The sequence below is a fragment of the Dipodomys spectabilis genome, unplaced genomic scaffold (genome assembly GCF_019054845.1).
Source record: "Dipodomys spectabilis isolate Male_0828 unplaced genomic scaffold, ASM1905484v1 ptg000075l, whole genome shotgun sequence".
In the NCBI taxonomy this organism is placed as follows: domain Eukaryota; kingdom Metazoa; phylum Chordata; class Mammalia; order Rodentia; family Heteromyidae; genus Dipodomys; species Dipodomys spectabilis.
The window spans coordinates 12,970,870-12,991,856 of record NW_024870752.1 but is presented as its reverse complement, the minus strand read 5'-3'; the positions used below and the strand labels follow the sequence as shown (position 1 = coordinate 12,991,856).

Genomic DNA, 20,987 nt, shown 5'->3' with positions numbered 1-20,987 from the left:
GTGAGTATTTAGAAAAGGTGGAGCCTAGATAAAGTGTCAGTGGGACCCTGGTCATTTCTCCTCCCTGGGCCTCCCTTGTGTTCTGCCATCTATTCCTCTCCTCCTGCATTTCCCCACAATGGCCATGCGACACAGCCAAGGAGGTCTCGTCCAGGGCCCCGCTGATCCCAGTGCCATGCTCTTGAACCTCTAAAACTGTGACTCCAATATGCCAGCCCTTGCATATTTTGTTACAGCAACAGATCGGGGACTCATACAGTCTATGAGGCTGCCTCACAGCCTCCTATGGAAGGCTGGGAGGAAGTCGCAGACATTTTGCTTTGTTCTGGTTGTGCAGAGAATGAATGTTTTGTTTTGTCAGTCCTTTTGTCCTATACTCAACACACAAGAGAGGTGGCTGGAACAGTGCCTATTCAGCAGTATTTGCATACCTCCCCAAAGTTGCTATTTAAGTCCTACTTAAAATACTTTAAAGTGGCCGATGTACTGTGAGTACTGGCGATGCTAGAATGTGCCAGGAAAATACTAAATGGTGAGAGCGGACTGCCATGTCCAGAGGAGAGTGCTGCCTGACGTGTGCAGGGTGGGAGAGAAGGGCAAGGGGTTCGGGCCAGAGTGCCTTCTAGAGGAGCGAGGGAAGAGATGGAGAGGCTGCATTGGCATCTGTCCCCTGGACATCCCACCAAGGGTGTGTTCCAGAAGAACTCACTTGCCAACGAAGCTCCGTAAAGGAAGAACCACGTCAGTCTTTTTCTCAAATGATGGAGGGTTTTGTTTTCTCAGAGAGACTATAGCAACAGTAATGAAGTAGTTGAGTAAAAATGTATTGCTCTGCTTTTCTCTCATAGAATTTGAGGGGTAGAGGAAGGAGAAAAGACCATGAAAGTAAAGAGGGGGAAGTGAGGGTTAGAAAGGGTACTGGAGGGGCGGATAGGATCAGAGTATGCTATGGACACATACAGGAGTGTCATTCCTATGTGTAAGGAAATGTCACAGAAGCAGTGTATTGCTGGCTGTCTTCCACAGTACTACAACTCACCAGGTTGGGCCTGTTTAATCCTAGGTTTTGGTACAACTGTCCCCGTGGCTTTGCTGAGGGAGGTAGGTGCACGCTCTCCCTCACTGTGTAGGCGGGAGGCACAGGTGAGGGGCGGGTGCAGACTGCTCACATGGACTGCCTACATCTTCCCTTCACCTAGCCTTTCCGTGTGATTTCCTTACTCTCTGAGGAGCAAGGAGTAGTAAGATGTAATTCCTCAGGAACAGTATCTGCTACAGTATTGGCTGATTCTAAGTAGAAAGTGGCACATCTCTCAAAAAATTAAAAAAAAAGATTTACAATTCGGATGCTATTTTCCTGAAAGCTCCTTGTGTCTGCCACTTTATATCATGATCTTTATTTTCTACTTATAACTTGGAAGATTGCTACAGTGCAGCTAATAGCAAAACCTAGGGCTAAGGAAGAGTATCTTGTCTTGAAATGGTCAACCACTGCTGCTGTATTTCACAAACTTGAATAGTTTTTTTTTTCCCCCCCTCCAATGTCAGTCATGGGGCTTAAACTCAGAGCCTATGGACTGTCCCTGAGTTTCTCTGTTCAAGGTTAGTGCTCTACCACTTTGAGTCACAGCTCCATATGGGTTTTCTGGTAGTTTATTGGAGATAAGTCTTGTGGCATTTCCTGCTGGGGCTGGCTTTGAACTGTGATCCTCAGATCTCAGCCTTCTGAGTAGCTAGAATTTCAGCATGAACCACCAGTGCCCATGTAAGGTTTTTTTTTTTTTTTTTTTTTTAAAGATGAGGTCTTGCTATATAGCCTAGACTATCCTTGAACTTTTGGTCTTTCTGTTTCAGCCTCCTAAGTACTGAAATTGGAGATGTGTGCAATATACATGGCTCTAGATGTTGGGCTCAAGGCTAGCATACTACCACTTGAGCTGCAGCTCTATTTCTGGCTTTTTGGCAGTTAATTGGAGCTGAGAGCCTTAAAGACTTTACTACCTGGTCTGGCTTTGAACTGCTGCCCTCAGATACCAGCCTTCTGAATGAGTAGCTGGGATCACAGGCATGAGCCACTGGTGCTTGCTCTGTAGGTATGGTTTTAATATAGTACAGTAATTAAGCTTACTGTTGCTGCTGATTTCCCAGTAAGTCCCAGGGTATACAGGAAGAGCTCTGCAGTCCTCACCGTAATGCCTGATGAGGTCTTGTGCCACTAAGGGGCTGTCCCATAGAACCAGCAGAGCCAGGCCTGACTGGAGGTGTGCGCCAGGCTGATCCGACTCCTCAGCCCCCTGTTGAGGGCTGGAGACTGCCAGGGAAGCCTGTAGGGTTGAGGTTGTTGATTGAGCTCAGTAGAGCCCTGAACTGATCAGGAGAGAGGGATGACAAGGCTGGCACCGGATTCCTTCTGTCATGTGGTCAACCCTTATACCCTGTTTATAGAAGAAGAAACCAGGGTGCAGAACAGCTAGGTCCCCCCAGGTGGGCATCAGGAATAAGTATTTCTCAGCCCCGTGTCACCCTGAGGCAGTGGAGATGCATCAGGCCCAAGACAACTCGGTGGCATCGCTACTGGAGTACAGCACTTCCTGCCTGCTTGCCCTTCCTGGCTTGTCCCCCTGTACCTGGATGCCAGCTCCTATCCTGTCCCGTGGAGAGGGGCTGCCCTCGCCTTTGCTAAGGCTGGCAGCTATGGCCCTGGCATGTGCAGTCTCTGGGTCACCTTGCTCACTGAAGCTTTCAGCTGGCTGTATGGAAGGTTTCCCATGGGGCGGCTGTACTGTGTTGAAAGGAGGTCCATGTAGGGAACAGGGTGGTGAAATCCAGGCTGGGGGGCGGGGGGCGGGGGGGAGGCGGCGGTGCCAGGCTGCTTAGAGACCACAGCACAATTCCTTTCTCACCCAAGAGGACAGATTGACCAGAACCCCATTGAGGGCCACCGTCCACATGAGGTGGCATCACTGCAAGGCACAAACGGATGTCCTGGCCACAGCCAGTTCCTTGAGAGGTGGCTCTGGGGGATGTGGTGAAGTGGAGCAAAAAGAACTCAAGTTTTCGGGCTGAAGAGTTGATGTCCCATGCTCACGGTCCCTCGGAAGGGCTGGCCTCTGTACATGTGTACTCAGTGGGGGCGGGAGGGGGAGCTCCCAAGTGCAAGGCACTCTGGGTGGGGCTGGAGCATGCCTGTGCTTCCTCCCCATCCGGCAGCTGGAGGACAGCTCAAGAAGTGTGGCAATAATACAGCAGACTGGCTGCATTTCTAGGGCAGTGGAGTGAGGCCCAAGAAATGCCCTGAACAGTCTCATGCCTGGCCCTCCATGGGGCCACCTGCAGCAGGCAGTGGCCAGATCCTTTGTCAGCCTTGGAAAGTGTGGTGCCAGGCCTGGCCCATTATTGCTGCCCCGGATTGCATTGTCGGCTTTGAACTAGAGATTGTAGAAGACCCCCGGAGCCCCAGAGCATATGCCCTAGGGTCCCTTCTGGAACGATGCTCCTTCATCCAGCATATGTCACGCGAGGTCTTCGTCCTCCCAGCGATTGTGCTGGATGTCTGGCTGCTGTGGCTGCCGGGGGTGGGGGGTAGGGGGTGGGGAAGGGTTGTCCAGTTGCTGGCATGATGCCTGCAGATTGTTCTCAAGAATGTGCGGTGACCCTGCGAACATTATTCCTGTTTGCTACAGGTCACCCTTGTTAACAGTGTCCTTCTCGCCACTTCCCCTTGGTGTCTCTGAAGCTGGAGGAGTTTTCAGGCAAAGGAAATGCGTTTATTCATGTAGCAAACCCACTTGGTCTGGTTTTCTAGAATACTTGCCGTTTCCTTGTGCCTGCTGTCCCCGCCAGCTTTTATAAAATATGTATGGCAGGTGTGCTGACCTGTAAGGCCCTGGAGACAGCGGCAGGTGTTACTCTGTTGGCTGGGTGGTGTTCTGATGTGACACCCAACGCTTCACCCCGGATCAGGTGGCCTGCGGAGCGTGCAGCTGACGGAGCACCGTCCAGGGAACAACACAACCCACACGCAGGCTCGTGTGGGGTCTGTGCCCGAGTTCCCTAGGCTGTGTCTTGGGGATCACATCCCTTCCTCATTGGGTTGTAAGGTCTGCCCAGCATGCTGCTTTTGTGAGCAGGGAGCTCCACCAGTGGTGCTTACATACCAGGGGTTCAGTCAGAGTACTTCCCATGGCTCGTTGTTTTCATTTCCGTTTTAATAAAAGAGATGCCAAGATTTATTTCCCGGTGTACTGCGTAATTTATTGGGAAGATGCTGGATAATTTTCTTCCAGTGCTTGCCCAACACAGCTGCCCTGATTTCATCTCTAGCATCTCAAAGCAAGCCCAGGCCTCCTTCACAGAGCCTGCCAGTGGATACAAGTGCTCCAGTCACTCCTGGGAGGGCCTGGGGTTGGTGTGTGGCTGGAGCTTGCCCCGAGCTAGGGAACTGTGGACCATTGAAGCCCAGAAGCCTCAGAGGCTCAGTGTGGTCGAAACCTCCCTCGTGTGGCCCACAGGGTTAGGGATGGGTGCCCAGGCAGAGAGCTGCCGTTCCCTCGGGTAGCAGAGCAGATGTGGAGAGAGTGGATCAGACTCTGGGGAGGGGCAAGAACAGCACATTAATCTACAAGGTGCATGGATCCTCTTGTGTGTAATGTCTAAATGTGAGAAGGGTTTTCAGGGTATTGTATTTGCTTGCCCAGTAGCATGACGATTTCCTGCTTGGGTGCATAGTTTGTCTACTTTAAGTCCAGCCATACTCAAACGCTCCAGGCGTGTTTAATCTCTCTTTGGGACAGCGTCACATCATGCTATTCATTCTGTCTCATTGTGTCTTCCGTGTTGCAGCGACTTCTAACTATGTCCCTGGAGTTGAGTGCTGTTACAATGATGAGCTCATTTGTTCTCACTGGATCTTTTGGGAGGCTCACGCCGCCTCTGTAGAGATAGATGGCAGTCACCGACCACATTGCCTCCTCCACACATTAGCAGCACGCCTCACTTTTTACTCTTAACTGAGACAGGTTTCTTTCCTAGGGAATCTGTTCCATTTCAACGAGAAATCGCGATGTGTTCAAGGTCGTGCAGTTTTGTCTTCCAGCAGGAAGCAAGCTAGCATTGGATTATGCTTGTGGGTTTCTGTGTTACTTGCCAATGGAGTTTGGGGTCAGGTGTTGTGGAGTGGGGTGGCGGCGGGGAGAGCCACACTCTCAGGCTCAGAGGTCCATGGCTGTGGCTCATTCAGACTGTGGGCCATCCATAGACACGCAACCTTGGTTCAAAGGAGGAAATGCCTCTTCTGAGAAGATGCTCAGAAATGACTATGTGTTTTGATGGGGAGGGGATAAGGAAGAGTTATAGAGGGGTGAGATTGGTGGGATACATTTTGTACAATATGTGACAGTGTCACAGTGAAATTTCCCCCATACAACTGGTGTGTATGTTAATAAAAAAGAGCCTCAATCCTACCCCTTCTCATTCACCCTCTCCCCCCTCCCCCTTACTGCTATTTGCCTGCAACATAGCTTGTTTTACTTGTATGTATTAGTTGTACAAAGGAGTGTCACTGTGGTAATTCATAGATGCATACATGTTAATAAGCTCATCTGATGCTCTTTCCTGGTCTCCCAACCCTCATATGGTTCAATAGCTTATGGTGGGTTTCCTTATGCTGTATTCATCTATTGGCATAATGATACATTATTTGTCCTCCATCATCGTCATTTCCTTGCTCTTCTCAAAATAGTCCAGCATAGTTAACTCCTTGCTCCCACCAGTGCTGGGTGAACTCAGGCCTTCATGCCTACTTGGTTTGCTTAGCTGGTGCTTTACCACTTGATCCATGCCTCCAGCTCAGTCTTTTTCTTTGGAGATGGAGTCTTGAACTTTTCTACCTGGGCTGACTTTTAACCAGTATCCTTCAGATCACAAGTATCCTGAGTAGCTAGACCTACAGGCATGAGCTATAGCAGCCAGGACAGTTGTTTCTGGCAGTGAAGGAAAACAGCCAGGGCACAGGCAGGTGTGGAACAGTTGGTAGAAGCTGGTTTGAAGGAGGCCATGGATGAGGTGGTGGCGTCAGGAAGTGGTGAAGAGACATCGAGGAAGAATGGAATGGTTTGGAAGCAGGGGTGAAAAAGGAACCAAAGAGAGCAGCTTCCAGCTCTTGGAATGATCGCTAATGATCTCATAAACAGTGAGACGCGTGCATGGGGAACCTGGGATAAGGAGACTGGCACAAATGGAAGGCTAAGATAGAACGGAGACAGGTGGCACAGTGTCTGTTGGTAGGGCTGAGCCTGGCTAGAAGGCAGGTTTTTAGTAGGCTGGATCTATGGTGAAGGAGGGGTTGGGCAAAGGGTGGTTCTGTGGTCGGAACAGCTGAGGAAGGCCAAGTTCTGTGGTCCTTAGGGATGCTTGCTGGGTTCAAAGGGGCAGGCTGGAGGCTGTGCCTGCCACCAGCTCCCCTTCCCCAATCTAGACCAGCTGTTGCAAGGCCCCCATGTTACACAGGATTAATGTGGGTAGTTTCTTTTTGTTTTTCTTGGGGAAACCAAGAGCTTATCTCTAAGCAGAGTATTCTAGCAGGGTTTGACTCTGAAGAGTGTCCATTTGAGGAGTGTATAGTTGAAACTATGTAACTCTGAAAAGATGATGAGTAATGGCACATGCACTTTTCCTTGCCAGAAATGGTCAAAAGAAAATGGTAATAGCTATTCAGGTTTAAAAATATAAAATACTTAAGTCATCAGAGAAGTATTTTAATGAGCTCTCTCAAGGGATATGAAATATAAGTGCTGTAGAAGCCTGAGCCCTGGAGGCCAAATCGTGAAGTTTCTTTCTTTTTGGGGGGGAGGGGAGGGGTTCCGGTCGTGGGGCCTGAACTCTGGGCCTGGGCGCTCGCTGTCCCTCAGCTCTTCAGCTCAAGGCTAGCGCTCTACCACTTGAGCCACAGCGCCACTTCTGGCTTTTTTTTTTTCTGCTTATGTGGTGCTGAGGAATGGAACCCAGGGCTCATGCATGCAAGGCAAGCGCTCTACCACTGAGCTACCTTCTCAGCCTTCGTGAAGTTTCTTAAGGGCTGGGCAGGACACACGGCATTGGATTTCCTCCTAGGAGGCTTCTGCATCCTAATGGCCCATATCAAAGTGGCTGGCCCAGTCCTCCTTCCAGCCTGGGCTGAGAGCACTGGTTTTGCCTCTGTTAGAAGGAGAACACAAAAGGTGAGAGAGTATCACCTCTGGCTTCATTGGAGGAGAAGAGAGAAATCCTGTCAAGGGCTTTCTTAGCTTTCTTAGGGCAGATGTGCCCATTTCCTTACGTTAGGATAAGACCACGTCCTATCAAACCCACCAATAGCTGGAAATGTCCCAACTTGAAACTCCACCTAATCTGCCGGACATACTAGACAAGCAGCAGGGTCCACTGTGGAGTGTGGGTTGTCGCCTGTTGTGATCACACGATGGGTGGCAGCTGTGCGCCCGTCCCTGTGACCACCAGTGCCATGGGAGATCATTGTACCACTGACCGCCCGCCCAGGAAGAGATCTGCATGGAAGTCACCACCGAAGAGTAAAGCCCAGGACTCCAGATTTGCCGTGGCGCATTCACTGGCATTGCAGGAGCCCTGAGCAAGAGTTAGTTCTCATGAGCCCCTTGGGGGACAGCTTGGAAAGAGTTTGTTCTCAGAGCCCAGTCTTTTACCCTGGACCTTTTGATAGGGAGAATGTATAGGGAGAATGTATCTCGTATTTCTGACCTTTAGTATGGTTATGACAAATACTTTGGCTTTGCTAAACTTTATCTTTGGTGGTAGTGGTGGTTGAACTTGCATCCTCGTACTTGCTAAACAGGTGTTCTGCTGTTTAAGACCCACCTCCGCTTCTTTTTGATTGGGTTATTTTTGGGATAGGATCTTGTGTTATGTTCAGACAGGACCAGATTGGATTGGATGCTCTTGGGGTCAGGGGAGGAGATTCTGGGGGTTTTAGGGCTTGAACTCAGAGTCTGGGCACTGTCCCTGAGCTTTTTCCACCCTTTGATCAATTGAAGATAGGAGTCTTACAGACTTTCTTACCCTGGACTGTCTGAACCTTGATCTTCAGATTTCAGCCTCCTGATGAGATTACAAGCCTGTTTTGATTACAAGCCACCAGTGCACGGCTTTTGGATTCTCTTATTTATGCCTCCCTCATAGCTGATAGGACAAGCCCAGCTTTTATTAATTGAGATAGGGCTTTGGAAACTTTTTACTGAAGTTGCTCACGAACCCTGATCCAGTTGATTTCTTTCTGAACCCTCCCCCCCCCCCCCCCCCCCCCAAGTCATGGGGCTTGAACTCTGGGCTTGGGCGCTGTCCCTGTGCTCTTCAGCTCAAGGTGAGCACTCTACTGCTTGAGCCACAGCGCCACTTCCAGTTTTCTAGTGGTTTATTGGAGATAAGAGTCTCACAGACTTTCCTGCCGAGGCTGGCTTTGAACCGTGATCCTCAGATCTCAGCCGCCTGAGTAGCTAGGATTATAGGCATGAGCCACCGGCGCCCGGCTTTCTTTTTGTCTCTTGAATAGCCTAAATCTTAAAATTAAAAATAAATGAGGGCTGGGAATATGGCTCAAGTGGCAGAGTGCTAGACTTGAGCAAAAGAAGCTCAGGGACAGTGGCTAGGCCCAAAGTTGAAGCCCCACAACTGGCAATCAATCAATTAATGAGTGAAGCATGATTTGAATATAGGAAGGTCAAGATTTAGCTGATTGAAATTTACAGGCACCTGACCTGGTTTGTCATGAAAAGGGATGAGGAAAAAGATAAAAATATAGGTTGGGAAGGTGTCTTAGTGGTAGAGTGCTTGCATTGCATGCATGAGACCCTGGGTTTGATTCCTCAGCACCACATAAGCATAAAGAAAAAAAGCCGGAAGTGGTACTGTGGCTCAAGTGGTAGAGCGCTAGCCTTGAGCTGAAGAGCTGAGGGACAGCACCCAGGCCCAGAGTTCAGGCCCCATGACTGTACCCAAAAAAACCAAACCAAACCAAAACAAAACAAGATAAAAATATAAAGCCCCATCCAGGCACTGGTGGTTTACACCTGTAACCTTAGCTACTCAGGAGGCTGAGATATGAGCATGGCAAATTGAAGCCAGCCTGGGAAGGAAAGTGAGCCTCTAATCTCTTAGTTAATGAGATAAGGCAGTATAGATAGAACACCTGCCTTGAGCTAGTTGAAGCCCTAGGACTGGCACTCCTCTCCAAAATACATGTATTCTCAATTAGCCTTCAATTCCCCAACTGGGAAGTTGGACTGATTCTTAAATGGATAAAAAGATTTTTGTGATTATAGAGAAATCAGTATTGGTGTGTCTTAGTCCATTTTCTGTTGCTGTAGTAGAATACCACAGAGAGGATAAATGACAAAGCAATTTCAGGTCTAGAGACTGGGAAATCTAAGAGTGCAAGGCTGGTACCTGTCAAGGGCCTTTTGAACTACATCACGGCATTGTGAAAGAGCAAGTCAGCACACAGGAGAAACGTAAAAAAATCGTGCTGAATTCATTTTTTTCTCCAGCACCTACAACTCCTGATAGCTGCTTAATCTGTTCAAGAGGGCAGAGCCCCTGTGACCTTAATCACCTGATGAGGGCCCACATCTTAGTACTGTCCTCTTAGTGCCATCCCGGAGGCAAGCATGAGGTTTGGAGAGGACCTTGAAACCTAGCAAATGCCTTTGGTAGCCAGCCAGACCCTTTATTCTGTGCACTGTCCTCCTGCCTGGGCACCAGCAGGCCTCCTCCAGCCCTGGTGCCTGCTGCTTGTCAGGCAAGGCGTCTTGAGGTCCTGTGCCGAGTTCAGTGTAAACATCTCAAGGTGATTAGCAAATGGTATCTTTTCTGCCAGGAAGATCTGCTTTCCTTGGGGAACCAATTTCTGGCACTGTGGTCTTGAGGTTCCTTTTTGAAATACATTGTCTTTGGCAAGCAAAGCAATGCTTTGCTTCTGGCCATGGTGTCAGTGAGCGTGTGGTAATGAGCTTATCTGAGACTTGCCAAAGCCCAGGGCTGCCTGCATGGACAACCTTGTTCTCTTGCAGTGCCCTATTGCCAGGCTTAGATGGCTCCCATCTTGCCAAGCACAGCTTTCAGGTGCAGTTTTGAGCAGAAGTGAGGCACACGTCGGCTACTATGGGACAGGTCGTAGGCTCTGGCAAAGGTCATGTGTGAAGGAAAGTGGCAAAAGGGGAAACAGCTGTTTCCTAAGCCACCTTAGACCTGGCAACAGGAAGCCAGGGCATTTATTAAAACCAGATCTTACTCTCCAGAGTACAGGACCCCCCACCCCCCCAGTTGACACTTGTGCCTACTCTACTGCATTTTCTTACCCATTATGTGCCCGGTCACGCATCATCCAGAAGAGTCTCGTCATCTTTGGGAGGCTTGGTTGCTCTGGGACTCGTTCATATGGCTGTGGTCAGCTGGGGGCTGGCGGGGGCCTGGGCTCTGCAGGGACAGGGACAGCAGATGGCTGTACCTCTCTCTCCATGTGGCGCCTCTAAATGGCTCTCAACAGGCCTGTTGTGTGTGGATGGAGGTGTTCCAAGAGGGAGCCAGTAGAAGCTTCAGGGTTCCTTAAAGCTTAACCTTGAAAACCTAACAAGATCATTAGAAATCACAAGGACAGCCCAGGCTCTGCAGTGGGAGCAGGCTCTGTGCTTGCTGGGAGCAGCAGAGACGCAGGGGTGGGGTGTGTGGATACAGGGCACAGGGTACTTGTGGAGCCATTATGATAGCAGTGTACCAGTGGGCCTTCTGATCAGGGTCTGTGTTCTTCATTCCATGCTAGACTTCTGTTCTACCCAGGCCAGCAGTACACACTGGACATCCTCTCCCCTGACCCCCAGGCCAGCATCAGTACACTCTGGATTTCCCACCCCCGCCTCCCCCAGGCCAGCATCAAACCGCATCAGTTTGTGACTCTTCTTCAGCCAGGTTGCTTTGAACACAACAGTGATCAGAGGAGACAGGAAAAGAGGCTGTAGGGAGTGGAGCTGGGCTGAGCCGGCAGGACAGCCCCTGGTCTCCAGTGTCCGCTGTGTACCAGCTGTGTCTCTTATTGAATAACAAACAACTGAAGCCCAGTGACATCTTACTTGTCGTGGTTGCATGGGTGCTGGACAGTCCCTGGGCCCTTTCTGCAGGGAGCTGGCTGCCCACGAAGGTTGGGTGGCCTGGGATGACCTCATGCACATGCTAGGCCCCCAACTGCGTTCGATGAGGCCTCAGATGGAATTGGGTGGGGCTGCATCCTGGTCTGGGACTGGCCAAGGTAGAGCCAGTGAGTAAGATTCTTCTGGAATCCAAGGGCTGGCGAAAGCTGAGAACAAGGCTGTAGGTGCCAAAGGGCTGGGAAGTTTCAAGGAGAAGGAGGAGGGCGTGGTTGAGGAGGCTCCGAGGCAGGACACCGCATCCTCTCGGGTAAGCAGAGTCAGCCGGAGCCACACTGCGGCACCGCGGACGACTGGCAGGTAGAGCCCACTGTCAGGACCTTCAGAGCGGGGAGGAGGGAGCACGTTGAGGAGGAGGGCTGAGGGGTCAAGCGGGGTGCTTTTGTCTGTCTGAAATGGGAGGAGCCTGGGCATGGTGCCCAGGGCCAAGAGCCAGTGGAGGGAGGTAGACGGAAGGGGAGTTGTGGGCCGAAGCTGTGTCCTGCAGGAGAGAAGGATGGATTCCAAAGCTCCGCTTTTAGGACTGGCCTTAAAGAAAAGGAGGACCACCCCCCCTCCTCCTGGGGGGAAGGAGGTAAGGAAGGCATGGACACTGCAAGCCTCCTCTCACTTCTGTTATGCTTGAGAAATGGGTGCATTCCCCCCACTTTCCCTACCCTTTACCCCCCAATGCTGGGCTGTGTCGGAGCGGAGGGGAGGGGCATGGCAGTGTGCAGCCTGAGTGGGGGAGGAAGGCAACCACCCCGGAGTTTCACTGTCTTTGGGGACAGAGGTGATAGAAGTGAGGGTCCACCTAGAGCACTTGTCAGGCTTGAATGTACAAGTTAGCTCACGCAGTTCTCCTGCGCTCTGGCTGCTGTTCGTGGACGGCCGTGGTAGCGAATGCTCTCAGAGTTTGAAATTCACTTTCAGGGTCTAGAATTGCTTGGAGACATAGTTCCACGACTGGAAACAGCAATTGCCTAGTAAAACCAGCCAGAAACACCTCTGTCAGTCACCCCATTGCAGTGTGTACCCTTCAGGTGGAGGTGGAGGTGGAGGTGGATGGAGATGTGAGCTGAATACCATGGCTATGTGTTGTGGCCATGACTGCAGCTCTGCAGCCCAGCAGGGTGCACACAACGCTGTGTCAGTCTTTCTCGTGTGTATGTCACGTTCAGGTGTAGACATTGGATGGTCAGTGGGGTGTGTGAGCTTGTATTTTGCTTGCTGTGGCTCGGGTCTGCCTGGGTTGTGGGAAGGGGTCTCCTGTGGCCCCTTACGGGCTGATGGCTGCCATTTGTCGAGGTAGAGCAGGGTTCCCAGAGTAGAGGTGGGCTTGTGATGTTGAGCAGGGCTTCTGTAACACAGGTGCTCGGAGCTCAGAGTGCTTCACCCTGAACCAAGTGACCTGGCGGGTTCACTGAGGCAGCCGCCCGACCACTGCTCTCTGGGACTCTTCCCTGGCCTCTCATTCTCTTTCTTTCCCCACTTTCACTCCTCTTCCTTTCCCCACTTGTTCCTTTGCTGTAATGATCCGTTCCCTTTTCTTTTTTTGTTTCAAGACTGGGATCTTGAGCTCAGTATCTGACACTTGGCTCTTGGCTAGAGCTCTACCAACAGAACCACGCCCCCAAGCCCATGATTGGTGTCTGAAGAATGTAGAGACCTTGGAGGACCAGCCCTCCTCTTCCTCCTGGGCGCCATGCTTCTGCAGGAGGGTGTGTCCATGGGAAAGTGGCCCTAGGCCCATCTACACCCTGTGGTCTTCAGTTCAGCCTGGTGCTTGTCATAGGACAGCCACTGGTGTTTGGGGATGGATGGTTACTTGTTTTGAGACTTGCGGCATTCCTGACTCTACATGCTAAGTGTCAGCACTGCCCTCCGTATTGTGTCATGCCAATTCCAGATGCCCCTGGGGGGGTGACAGCTGATGGCCCCTGTAGCTTACCTGGCTAGTCTGCACCTCTGGGCAGGGTGGTGGTTCGGGACACCTGGGCCTGACAGCTGGGCTTCTATACTGTTTGTATTTGCACCATCAGGATGGTGGTCAAGAGCTTTCAGAGGCCGCTTCAAGGGCATGATGTGTGACTTAGGGAAACAGGCTGCTTATGGTTTTCTATGGTCTGATTACTGTTCAGGGAGAGTGTGAATGAGACTGCATAGCTGTTCATAGAACTGTAAAATGCTCCAGTTACATGGCAGCTAGGTAACCTGTGCTTCATTCTCATCTGAAGCTAGGAAACTTCGGGGATTGGGTGGGGAGAAAAATGGAAACTTTATATAGAGCCATTATTACCCTCCCCTCCGCCCTTTATATTACTAGAGATTGAACACAGAAGTGTGTGTGTGGGGGGGGGGGCAGGCTTACTACGACCGAGACACAGTCTTGGCCCGAGAATGGTTTTTTAGTTGAAGCCATCTATCTGTTCTAACACACTCAAGTAAACATGTAGATTTTAATTTTCATGTACACAAAATCTGGGAGTCTTTTCCATTTTCTTTCTACTTCAGTGGGGTAGCTGTTCTAGTTACTTGCTGTCTCTCCTGGTTTTCGTGGAGATGTAGCGAGGACTAGAACTCAGGTCCTCACCTGAAGAACGCCGTCACCACCAGCCCCGTGCACACAGCACACAGCTGTGTCCCAGCCGGAGGTGCTCTGTGTCGTAAGTACAGTAAGTGAAGAAATAGTTGGGGCCACAAGTTTTAATGTTTCTCCTCTTTTCTTTCTTACAGAACCTGAAAGCAGACCCAGAGGAGCTTTTTACAAAGCTAGAGAAAATTGGAAAGGGTTCTTTTGGCGAGGTGTTCAAAGGCATTGACAATCGGACTCAGAAAGTAGTGGCAATCAAAATCATTGATCTGGAAGAAGCTGAAGATGAGATTGAGGACATTCAACAGGAAATCACAGTGCTGAGTCAGTGTGACAGTCCATATGTAACCAAATATTACGGATCCTACTTGAAGGTGAGACTTAATTAGGCAGCTCTGGGCCGAGGCAGGCACAGGCTCGAGGGACTCCAGCACCACTGCAGGTCTTCAGAGGAAGGAGAGGTTTTGACCTTGGCCATTAAAAGAACCTGGCGTGGATGCTCCTGCCAGCTTAGATGTCACTTATATGGCGTGGATGCTCCTGCCATCTTAGATGTCACTTATAGAAAGATACCTCTTTAAAATGAGACAGTGTTTCAATAGAGTGAGACTTTCTCACCAACACTTTTCTTACTCATTATAACAATAACCATTAATCACTTTATTTTAGGATGGCTATAGGTAGTAAAAACTCAGGCTTCCCTAAGGATAATTAATAATACTTTCAGCCATTAATTGTAGCTTGAGTTAATGCTGTTTTTAAAAACTGCAACTGAGAATTGCTGTTGATGAATTAGCAAGTTTATCTACTTTTGACTTCTGCAATGCTAGATGAGGAGAGGATTCCTTAGATAAGGTCATAAAGCCAAAGTTGTAATAATAGAGCACTCCAAATTACCCTTGGCCTTTGCCCAGTTCTTTGGGTCGGGAAGATGGGTGCTTAGTGTGGTTCTCTGGCCCCCTGGAAGCAGTTGACCACGTCAGACTGCATTGCAGGTCTCCCTGTCCTCATGGAAGAAGCCCAAGCCTCTGTGCTCAGTGTCCATTTCACTGAGCTAACACATGAGTGAGTGTCTTTCAGAAGACTTGGAATTGGTTTAAAAAAAAAAAAAAAAGATGCCAGTGGCTCACACCTAGGTAATCCTAGGTACTCGGGAGGCTGAAATCTGAGGGTCACAATCTGAAGCCAGTCATGAAGCCAGTGAACCAGGGGGAAAAAGGCTGGACTTGAGGTATGGCTCAGTGGTGAAGCACCAGCCATGAGCTAAAAAAGCTGAGAGTTGGAAGCCTTGTGACTGACACTGTCGGGGGAGTGGGGGGTAGGTGGGGGAGGAGTGGGAAGAATTGGTTAAAAAATGGCTGACTTAGTAATTCTGTGGAAGTTAGCATTAAATGCAGATGAGTAGAGTGGGACTCTGCTTCTGATTTGATCTGCTACATAAATCTGCTCTGATATGAAAAGTGAGGGTGTAGGTTTTGATTTTGTGTGGAAATGTGATGTGATATGAATTAAAGGTTGAAAAATTTTGAGAACCATTGATATTCCACAATGAGTATGTAAAGGAAATCAGAATTAAATGGGAATCCTTTCTTCTTCCTTTACTGTACAAAGGATGGCAATATATCGCAGGTCAAATGTAACATTTTGAAATTGAATTTGAAATTTTGGTGTCCAAAATTATTGTAGCCGGGTATTGGTGGCTCATGCCTGTAATCCTAGCTGCTCAGGAGGCTGAGAGCTGAGGATCAAGGTTCAAAGCCAGCCCAGGCAGGAAAGGCCGTGAGACTCTCATCTCCAGTTAACTACTAGAAAACCAGAAGTGGCGTTGTGGCTCAAGGGGTAGAGTGCTAGCCTTGAGCTGAAGAGCTGAGGGACAACACCCAGGCCCAGAATTCAATCCCCACAAAAAAGAAAAAAGTCACTGTACTTGAATCTTACCATCACCCACGTTGATATGTGGCTTTGAGTGGATTGTTTGTGAAACTTTACTGCTTCACATTTGCATATGGAAATTTACATTATGTGCTTCATTGTTGCAAAGATTAAATGCAATTAGTAGGTGAAAGTACCTGAGTATACTTAATGATTGTTAATTTCCTTCCTTAATTGACTTTGCCAATACCTCAACTCTTACATTACCTTACAGGGAAAGTGATTTGTAGTGAAAATGTCTAGTGAGGTCACATCAGGAAAACCAGAACCAAAGAATGCCAGCCACAGGGAAGAGCACCATGATGGCACATGTGGCTTATGTCCTGATGGGACTGGAGAGGGAGGCGCTATAGGTTTTTCTTCTGATCTAAGAGAGTGCATGACTTCTACAGGGAATGCCAGGTCATCTCCTTGGTGGAAGAAACTGAACTTGGACTCTGTCCACTGCAGGGCCTAATGCTCTCTGGAATGCCTTCAGTGGTAGTGTTTGCTCAGGGTCTGAGTTGGGTTTCATGTGGCTCATATGTTGTGTGCGAGTTGTGCTCAATGCTAGGCACCAGTGGGGATTGAGGTTGTGTTTAGAGTACAGCCCTGAGGCTCAGTTTGACATGGTGGACTCCATACTTTCATCGTAGCCCAGCAAAGGTCCTGTGACCATCGACATCCAGAAAGCCCATCTCTACATCCTGGTCTTGTCCTCCTCTCTAGAACAAATCAACCTCCTCTTCCTCTAGGGCTGCCAGGATATTTTACGTATCCTACTGCCAGCTGCCTGTAGCAGACTAACCACCCGGCTACCATAGGTCTTGCTCCTAGGTAGCCCTCATGTGTGGCCTCTTCTCTAATCTGACCAGGAACCAATTTCCTTTTCTTTTTGGGCTGGTACTGAGGTTTGAACTCTTGGCTTTTGCTCTCACACTTGGCTTTCTCCTTTAAGTGGTCTTCCACTTGAACCACAGTTCTACCTATGGCTTAAATTTTTATTTTTATTTGGAGATAAGAGTCTCATATCAGTCTATTTGGGCTGGCTTAGGACCTTGATTCCCAGATCTCAGCCTCCTAAGTAGCTAGAATTACAAACCACCAGTGCTGGACCTCTCTTGTTTGGTAGAGCAGATTTGTTTTCTTAGTGAGATACGGTAGTTCCCCCCTCGCCCTAATTAAAAGGTTGTGACCTTTCTTTTTTTTTTGGGTGTGGTCGTGGGGCCTGAACTCTGGGCCTGGGCGCTGTCCCTCAGCTCTTCAGCTCAAGGCTAGCACTCTACCACTTGAGCCACAGCGCCACTTCCAAAAGGTTGTGACCTTTGTAAATTGTCAGATGCCAATGAAATGTTGTGGATTTTTTTTTTTTTAAGGGTAGGTTATAGAGTTGAAAGAAGAGAACTTTGTGTCTTTGGGAAAATCTACACATTTGAGAATTGGTTGTAGCTGTTGAGAGAGTGGGCCTCCGCTGAGAGAGGCCTTTCTGTCTATTGCTGAGTACCTTCCACCCCTTCGAACGCGGGTTTTGGTTTTAAGTTTTCCCATGAGGGATTTGTGCCCTGAGAGTTTGGCAGGCAGGTGTGACAGGCAGGTGCAGCCTCTGCAGCCCCTTGGCGCTCTGTCCTCTCTGCTTTCTCCAGGCCTCCCTCTTGCCCCTTGCCTGAGGAGGTGGGGAGGACGGAGGTCCTGCCCAGCATCAGGCCCCCTGTGGGGCTGTGCGGGTGAACCCCCTTCAGTTTCTGAAAAGGCAACTGTTTGTAGTCACTTTGGTTAATTAGAGACTTCGGAGTCTGAAAGCACACAGGAGGTGTGAGTAATGTGATATAAATATTGTTGGAGCCCTCTGCTGTGGCTTCCCTTTCTTTTCTCTCTCTATTTTCCTGCTTGTGTCCTCATTTTAGAGTTGAAGCGATGATTTGAATGATGGCCAGGTAGGTTCTAGAAAGCTGATGTGCCGGCCAGTGACCCGATGTGCCTGCTTCACTCCCCTTCTGCCAGAGAAGAGGTGGCCTTGGCGTGGAGGAGGGGTGAGCCTTCCCAAGTCAGGTGTGATCTCAGATCACAGCGTCCCATCGTTCTCTCAATTTCTAGAACAGTGATGCATAGCTCTAATGTCTGTTTTATTGAGTTAGGCCTGCTCAGTCTGTCTTCTGAATCTGATGAGCTTTGTGGGTTGTAGGGAGGTCGGTGGATCGGGGGTGGAGGGGGGGTGAGGGGCTTGGGGAAAGGATTGAATGAAAGCAGCAGAGATTCCTGCTCTGGGAAATGGTAGTGAGGTAGCAGTAGGGACTGCCTGATCAGATAGATTTGGACATCTTGGGTTTAGCAGCTTCTCTCCCTCCCTCTTTTCCTTTCTCCTTTTCTTAGTACTAGGGCTTAGAATCCGTGATTTGGTCTTGCTACTTGAGCCTATACCCCCCAGCGCTTTTGCTTTCAATTTTTTGTTTTCCCCCAGAATGGGTCTTGGGCTGGTTTCAGATCTTAATATCTTTGCTTCTGTCTCTTGATTGTCTGGTACCACAGGTATGTACTACTGCACCAGCTTGTTTTAGAGATCGAGTCTTGCTAGTGCAAGTTTTTGCCCATGCTGGTCTTTCCCAAGTACCTGGGATTACAGCTGTAAGCCACTGCAGGTTTAATAAGTTTGTGTTAGAACTTCTCAAAGTTTTTTAGACTAAAGTAGTCTTAGTAGTCAGCACTTCTAAAAAGTATTTAATTGTGATTCCTCCTCTTCCTCTAGGAACATTTCAGTAATCTACCAAGTCCATGGTGTAGAAGCCCTCTTAATGTTTAAATTATGAATTTTGTGAGTGATACTGTGGGATTTGAGAAAACATAAGCTGTGGAAGTGGTGCTGTGGTTCAAGTGGTAGAGCACTAACCTTGAGCTGAAGAGCTGAGGGACAGTGCCCAGGCCCAGAGTTCAAGCCCCATGACTGACCAAAAAAAGAGAGAGAGAGAGAGAGAACAAGAACATAAGCTGTCAGTAATTTGTGTATGTCTTGCTACTTAAGAAACAAAGGAAATTTTCATGTGTGTGCAGGTCGTTAGGACTTGAACTCAGGACCTGGGTGCTCTCCCTGAGCTTCTTTTGCTCATGGCTAGTGCTCTACCACTTGAGCTTTAATTCCACCTCTGGTTTTTTGGGTAGCTTATTGGAGATAAGAGTCTCAGAGACTTTTCTTCCTGGACTGGCTTGGATGTGCAGTCCTCATTAGGATTACAGGTGTGAGCCGCCACCAGCATCTGGATGGAAACAAGGAATTTTCGTACACAGGATAGTCACAAGAGCGGAAAGCAGCAGTAGGTTAGAATCTTAATGTGTAGACTGAGGAGTTCTGATTAGCACTGTATTTCCCTGAAAGCTTTCTATTTCAGTTTTTCTCAAACTCCTTCTAAAAATACTTGTAAGCTTTTCTTTGCCTTGAGATGGACGTGGCTCATGAGTGTTAACTCGTAGGTGTGGGGCTCTGCACTGAGCCTGACCAGGCTGTGAATTCTCTTCAATTCTCTTTGCTGCTGAGTTAGGTCTCCATGAACCAAAGGGACTAGAGAGGGGAGAGGTCATTTCATCCAGAGGTGGAAACCTCAGTGTACACACTAGGCTTGGCGAATGTGGGTGCCCCATCCACTTGGACTGGGCAGTGGCCCAGTCATGTCTTTCAACTCCTTGATTTCAATTGCTCAGGTTCAGGAAACCCTTAGACTATGCATTAGATCGTTAGACCATGTGTCAGTACTTTTTACAAATGCTTTATAAGCTAGGTGATGGCGGCTCACCTGTAAGCCTAGCTGCTCAGCAGGCTGAGATCTGAAGATCACGGTTTGAAGCCAGCCTGGGCAGGAAAGTCTGTGAGACTCTTACCTTCAGTTATCCACCAGGAAACCAGAATTGAGTAAAAACACTTCGGGACAGTGTCCAGGCCCTAAGTTCAAGTCCCACAACTGACCCAAAAAAAAATGCTTTATAAGGATGTGAAACCTAGAAAATTCATCTTAGAGAATAGTAGTTCCCAGAGCCTGCGAAGGGTGTGGAGAGGGAAGGAGAGAGGGGAACGGTTACCAGGTGGGAGAAATAACTTACATTCTATAGCACAGTAGAGCAACTGGTGTGCAGCAGCTAATTGGCTGCTTCTAAATAGCTAGTAGAGAGGATTTTGAATGTTCCCAACATCCGGATGGTTGGTGTCTGCAGTGATAGGTACACCACTCACCCTGCTCTCAGATCACACGCCATGTGTGCACTGAAATGTCACCTGCTTCCCCAGGAACGTGAGCCGTCACTGTCTTGAGTAAAAGCAGTTTTAAAGGGTGAACACATCAAGCAGCTTTGTTTGAAGCTGTTTTCAATGGAGCAGAGTTGGAGGCTCTCAGGAACTATGCTTGATGGTTTATTTTTGTTGTTGGGTCCTAGAGCTTGAACTCATGGCTTAGGTGCTGCCCCTGAGCCTCTTGAGCCACAGCACCATTTCTGTATGCTAATGATTTGTAGGAGACAAATCTGCAAAGTTTCTGGAATGTTTATGCCTGCCTCTGTCCACACACCTCCCACCCTCAGGTCAGCTCCGCTTCCCCGTTCTGTCCCATCCACAGGTGGCATCTCCTTTGGTGTGCAGACAGGACAGGACAGGGCAGTAGCACAGAGTGGGAAGAGCAGACAGGACAGAAGGGAGGACTCACTCGCAGAGGGGGTCAGTGTCCCTGGCACATGTCCTTTCCTCGCTTTCAGGACCTGGTCATCTCCCACTCAACTGTGGTGACGCTTCACAACTGAGGTCTTACTTGTACCCGTGAGTCCCGCACGGCAGGGGTGTGCTTGATGTTCAGTGTTGCCATTCCTGGGGCTGCGGGAGGTAAGGCTACCCGAGGGCCCTCTGCAGCCCTTAGGTGACGGATGTGGTGGTGTTTGAGCTGAGCGTTTGAATCTCTGAGCTCATCCTTTCATGGTTTTGCCCATTGACTCTAGCTGTAACTTACAACTTAAATTAACTTTGTCCTATTCTTTACATTTCCAAAAACCTTGAGAAGTCACTTGGTTCTTCATCTCTAAGAATGGAAAAGAGTATCCAGTGCAGTTGGGTGTAGTGACATGTGACCATAGTCCCAGTGCTTTGGAGGCTGAGGCAGGAGGATTCAAGTTCAAGATCAGCTTACATAGCAATATCTTGCCTAAGAAAAAGAAAGACCATAATGAACAAAACAAACAGTATACAAGTATTCGCATGTCTGTCTAATGCACATATTTTATGACTCTATTTAATATTTCCACATTCATATCATGGGTGATCCCCCCAC

The 20,987-nt window shown here is 49.0% G+C and overlaps 1 protein-coding gene across 1 annotated transcript in view; it reads left to right on the top strand.

The window, feature by feature from the left end:
* The window catches only part of Stk24 (serine/threonine kinase 24), an 80,174-nt gene that overhangs the window by 30,139 nt on the left and 29,048 nt on the right, over positions 1–20,987 (top strand). Inside the window, exon 2 of the mRNA XM_042682650.1 lies at positions 13,923–14,153. Coding sequence (XP_042538584.1) covers positions 13,923–14,153 — 231 coding nt within the window. The remainder of the gene's footprint in view (positions 1–13,922; positions 14,154–20,987) is intronic.